The sequence below is a fragment of the Gavialis gangeticus genome, unplaced genomic scaffold (assembly GCF_001723915.1).
Source record: "Gavialis gangeticus isolate Ggan-Ray unplaced genomic scaffold, GavGan_comp1, whole genome shotgun sequence".
NCBI classification, from domain to species: Eukaryota; Metazoa; Chordata; order Crocodylia; family Gavialidae; genus Gavialis; species Gavialis gangeticus.
This window is the reverse complement of record NW_017729023.1, coordinates 7,532,114-7,538,014: the sequence shown is the minus strand read 5'-3', so window position 1 is coordinate 7,538,014 and position 5,901 is coordinate 7,532,114. Positions and strand designations below refer to the sequence as shown.

The following is a 5,901-nucleotide window of genomic DNA, read 5'->3' as shown; positions in this document are numbered from 1 at the left end:
AAATCTCCATTCTTGGAAGTTTTTAATGTCAAGTTAGACAGAAGTTTGAGTGGGATGGTTTAAGCAGGCCTGATCCTGCCTTGAGTAAGAGGGATGTTGTACTACATGATCTCCCAAGTTCCCTTCCAGCCCTACTTTTCTATGGTTTAAAAATCATACTCTCTCTTAATTTGGCCCTGATCCAGCACAGCATGTGAGTATACATTTCAAGTTAAACATGCCAGTGGTTTCACTGAAAACAGTGGAAATACCATATTTACACAGGATTTTCCCCATTTAACATGGGGGACAAAAGTCCCTTGTCTTGGAACAGAGTACAACGTAGGGGCCAGAGTCAGAGCAACAGCACCACTGTCCCATCCCCGTCACCCCCTCCCCACCCCCTGCATTCTGCAGCCTCTGCCCCCTCTCCTCCTACTTACTGTCAAGCATGGCTCTGGCTCCAGCTCTGGATGGATTCCCTCAAGTAGCATCGAACACACGGAAACTCCATCCCCTGCCCACAGTCAGCAGCAGTGCACCTCTAGCCCTGGGACACTGCTGCATGGCTGGGCAGGATCCACACTTCCATGTGCTTCATGACCCAGAAGGGAATGAAGTCAGAGCCACATCTGACAATAAGCAGCAGGGGAGGAAAAGGGTGAAGAAGGCAGAGACTGTATGGAGCAGGGGATGGGGAAAGTGGCACAGGCTGTGGAGAATGGGGCAGAGGCTGCAGGGAGCAGAGGCTGGGGGGACAGGTGCCAGGGTAGAAGTCCTTTTCTGAGGTACTGCAGCCTAGCCAGTCAGTCATTATCCAGTCTATATTTGTCCATACTGAATTTCATTCAATTGATTTCAGACTATTTCTCCAGTTTATCAAGGTCACTCTGAATCCTAACCCTACCCTCCAGAATCTCAGCAAATTCACCCAACTTGGACCAAAATCAAAATGCACTGTAAAACACACTATAATTTCATCCCTTTACTCTTGACCCCAAACGACCAAGTTTCCTCACAAAGGGTGGTATAAACAAGGAAGTTTGGGCACTTACTTTAATCATTTCCATTTCTAGTTCTTCATCACTTTCAATGACACAAGCAAGGTTATTTTCCTCTTCCTTGGAATAAGGGTTCTGAAAAAATGTTTCAAGATAAACTTCAACTTACTGAAGGCCAACCATCATCACACTGCTGTAACAAACAAGTATTACAAACACTCCATTTTGTTGTTGAAGCTTACCCATAATAAAACATAGAAAAATATTAGTCTGAAGCTTCCACAGTAGAAGTTACAAGGTTAATTCAACTCCTCTGTAGGACAACTAATTCTTATAAAGGGCTTAGTCCGTCAGTCTGTCTGTCCATAATGCTTCTCGAGCACTTTGATTGGTTAGTGAAACAACCAGTCAGAGTGCAGAGCACCACCATGATGGCAGAGACAGAGGGGATGGAGCAGGTAGGCGAGTCCATCACTACTGGCCTTGCCACCCGCCCACCTCCAAGGAGCAGGACTGGGGGGTGGAATGGCAATGCGGGGTGCTGGTGCAGGGGGACAGAGGGGTAAGCTTTGCCACCTCTCCCCAGCTCCTGGGAGGTAGCAGTGGCATGGGTTGGTGGGTGGCTGCACTCTGTCCTCCCCTGGCCCTCCCCCACCATCATTCACTAGTTTATTTATATTTATTTATTTGATTTATATACTGCTTTTCCTGACAGAGGCCTAAAGTGGCTTACAGAAGACAGCAAAAAGCACCTACAACAAAACAGAAGAAGCAAAATAAGAGACAACAGAATATGAAAATAACCTATAAAGAAAAGAAAAATGCTCTAAACAATATCCCAGCCCAGCACTGCCTGCTAAACATCTGCTCAAACAGGAAGGTTTTACAGAACTTCCAAAAGATGCCCATGCTCAGGCTCTGACAGACTTCAAGAGACAGCAAGCTCCAGAGTCGAGTGGTGACTACGAGGAACGACCTCCCATGTACTTCCAAGCAAACGTTGAGCATGGATGGTACTTCTATGAAGCTGCTCTTGGCTGACTTTAGGAGTCACAATAGGACATAAAGGATAAGGTGGTGCCTTAGTTACATAGTGCCCAGGCCATTTAGTCAAAACCAGCACCTTGAATTGTGCCAGGAAAATTACTGGGAGCCAGTGCTGACTCTGGAGCACTGGGACTTATGTGGAAGGGGACTATACCTCCAAAATGGGGTGCTGAGGAGAAGATTAAATTCTGTCTTCTAATACATGGGTACACCAATTGATGGTTATAGTAAGAACTGGGCAGGGCTGCTGGAGTGCAGAATTAGGTTCTTCATCTTCTAAAAGCCCTGGCATGTTATATTTAAGAGATGAAGGTGCTAAGCACACCATAAACAGTAACTTGGCTACATGGTAAAGCCGATTTGTGGTATGATATATAGCAAACAAGCCACAAAGCTATCGCATTTATAATGTGTAACATATCTTTGTGATTCGTTTGCATCATACCTTGAACACATGGCAAGTTGGGGCTGTTCCATGATAGATCCCCATGCTCAGCTAACTGTACAGATCTGGAACAGGGCAGCCCCAGGATCCCAAGCACAGCTGCCCCCTACCCGATCAATGGGATCAGGCTGAGGGCAGAATTAGGTCCTGGACCTGGCACCCCATCCAATCCCCAGAGGCAGATGGCAGGGGGGAGGGAGACAAGGAGCAGTGCCATGAGCCTGACATCAGGAAGCATCTTTGCAAATGTCAGCCTCACTGTATCTTGAAGCTTTAAGAGGGCACATAGGCGGGAGCCCCAGCTGCATGCCTGCTTTTTTAAGTTCCCAGGGCACCAGTGGAAGTAGCAGCTGAGCTGGGAGCTCTGCTCCACAGTTGCAGGCATTACTTTGTGGTGTGGGGCATGGGCAGCTGAGAAGCACAGAGCTCCCAGCTCCACAGCTGCCTGTGCCTCACACTGTGGGTCTTGATGCATGGGGAACATTAAAGGGCACCACTGGGGCAGCTTCCCTGGGTTTCCCTGCTGGGGACTTTAAACCCCAGTTCTGGTTGGCCTTCCAAGCACAGGAGATCAGAGGCCCCTGGCAGGGTTTAAAGTCCCCAGCGAGAGAAGTCCTTCAACGCCCCTGACCCAGCTGGGAACCTCTTATCTCCTGCACCTAGCAACCTGGCCAGAGCTCTGGGGCATGGGGTTTTGACAATCAGCTGACCAACAGCCCAGCTTCAGATCACACCAGAGCCAGTCTGAGTCCCCAGTATGGTCCCAGCTGTCATCTGACAATCAGCTGATTGTCAGCCAGCTGGACCTGGGCACTTTTCTTTCAACTTGCCAGTGCAGGGGGACCCCAGCATGATGATGCACCAGCAAGCAATAATGGCATAATTAGGAACTGATCCTTGATTACAAAATCATGATTCCTGCCATGAAGGGGTCGGGGATCAGATCCTATGTGGCTCCCAGTAACTTTACTGGCACAGCATGTGGCAGGGGCCTGAAATGATTATGGACCAGGGGCCTAAAATTCACACATTAAATGTGAACAGTACAGGATAAATTTTAAAAATATCTAGTGTTTGGCCAGATCGTGAAGTAATAAGAGCCAACTGGCAGCAGACCTAAAGAGCAGCTCAAACTGACAAGTTTAGATGCTGCCAAAACTAAAACTTTAAAGTTCAGCAATTAAATATTTCATATTAACTGTCACTCACAGACAGCTATTTAAAATATCTTAGTAAATTAACAATGTTTATGATCTGTATTGATTTACTTTCTCTCTATTACCTCAGTCACACAAACAGCTTCTTTTAGCATTTCTTCATTAGCCTGTTGCTCCAACATTTGAAGTTCATATTCAGTAATGTTCAATGACATTAAGCACTCTCTATCCAGGCTTTTCTTGGATTCTGCCTCTTCAGTCCCAGCTTTATGGTCAATCTTGGTACCTTCTGTTTCTTTATCAATAGGATGCCCCCCCTTGATGCACATTAAAGAATTATCGGAGTCGTTTAAATTATCTTGCAGGCTTCTAGTGAATTCAGGTGTTACATCCATTTCTTCTTCAAGAATGGTGGACAGAATTCCAGGTCTTCTTGAATCTACAGCACAACTGCTTCCCAGTTCCACTTGATCATTTGATTCATGAAGCAACAAACTTCTTAAGGCACTTATATTTTCTGATATACAAGTTAATATTTTCACAGTTCTATTGGAAAAAATAAGAAACTTAAATCAAGCTTTAAATAAATATTACTGTCTGTCTTACCAGAATTTTTAAAAAGGTTTGCACTTCACTGATAAGTCTAACATAAAAACCCTCCCAATCAGTCTCTTACAAAGTGTCAATTTGTCATTTCAGCTATGTAAGTTTTTCAGAAACATACCTTATTTTTCCTCAACTGCAAAACAATATACATCCATTTTCACTTCTAAGAATATAAGTGAAGGAAACCGCTTTCACCATGCTGTGATACTGCTTAAACATAGATAGTTTACATAAAATATCACATTTACTCAAAGCGAGCCAAATACCATATTTATGTAGTTGTACTTTTCTTACCACTGAAAGAGACTGGTAAAGCAGCCACAAGTTTTAAGTCACATGGAAGAAAATATTCTAGATCATATAATGATACAATTCATCCAACAAATCTATTTTTAGTGCCCTTTAACTTATTTTATGAGCATCTTTTTGAGGTAATATTTCTAAAACTTATTTTCAACACAAGTCAATGTGGTTGCTAATTTATCAGTTTTTGAGTAAGCAACCAGGGAGGAAAAAAATTACCATCTCAACTTACCATTTTCTATTGGAGTCAGCATAAAGATGGCCACTTTACTAGTTTGGGCTAGAACACAGAGGCCAACCTGTGATATGAGCACCACAAGTGGCATAGGCAGCCTCTTTATGGGGCACACGGCAGATCACAGAAGGGGCAGGCAGCACAATGGCAGATAGAGTAGGGAGCAAAAAGCAGAGCAGGCAGGGAGCAAAGGGCAGGGAGCAGAAAGCACAATAGCACATCAGGCAGGCAAAAAGGATCAGAGGTGCAGGGAGATCCACAGGGCTTAATTTCTGGCACGCCTACCAAAAACATTGACCCCACTGGGGAAGAAGAATAGAACTCTAATGAAACTTAGCTGACCACATACGCATGTATAACAGCTAGGGGTGTGCAAAGCGGGCCATGTTTGATTCAGATTCAGCCCAATTCGGGGGACGGTGATTTGATTAGCTGATATGGATCGCTGTCCTGATTCAATTTGTCCAAATCCGAATCTGAAGATTAAATTCTGATTCAGAGAATCAGCGATTCAGCTGTAGACACAGCTTTGTATGTTTTTTCTACATACCTTGAGGTACCAATCACAGCTCGTGAATGCTGCGATGGTGGGGCGGATGAAGTGTCCCACCGGAACAAGTTCCACCCCCAGTGTTTTCGGCAGTGGACCTGGAAGTGGACCGGAAGTCCACTTCTGGGTCCACCACTGAGCACGGTGGGGACTCCCCAGCACTCCCGTGGGACACTCCTGGTCTACTCCAATTAAAATAAAAAAGGTTATATAACATTTGATGCTTATAAGCAGCTGATTCTATTAAGTGAGATTTGAATAAGCAGCATAAAATGTCCATCATACAATGTTTTTGGCATTCAGTTTTGGGGGTTTAATACTGATACGCAGCTGAGACTATTAAGCAAGATTCTAATACCCAGCAGACGCTGTATATGATCAGTGAATTTAGAAAGCTATTAAGTCAAACATTCAAGAGCTCAGTTATATACATATAATCTTATGAACTGCATTATCGCTAAAAAAAAAATTGTATAATATGAAAACACAAGGACTTTACTATATATCAATATTTGTGAAGAAAATTAAGTGTAATATTACCATATTCACTCAATTCCAAGACTAAGTTTCCCATCCAC

General features: G+C 44.1%; 1 protein-coding gene across 2 annotated transcripts in view; it reads right to left on the bottom strand.

Annotated features, from left to right (window-relative positions):
• The window catches only part of WRN (Werner syndrome RecQ like helicase), a 197,497-nt gene that overhangs the window by 106,585 nt on the left and 85,011 nt on the right, over window positions 1-5,901 (bottom strand). For both annotated transcript variants that reach the window (XR_002097222.1, XM_019516772.1), the window contains exons 9-10: window positions 3,755-4,175; window positions 1,035-1,115 (exon numbers count right to left, since the gene is read on the bottom strand). Coding sequence is in view for 1 of the 2 variants with exons in the window: in XM_019516772.1 (XP_019372317.1) it covers window positions 1,035-1,115; window positions 3,755-4,175 (502 nt within the window). In the remaining variant the exon portion in view is untranslated. The remainder of the gene's footprint in view (window positions 1-1,034; window positions 1,116-3,754; window positions 4,176-5,901) is intronic.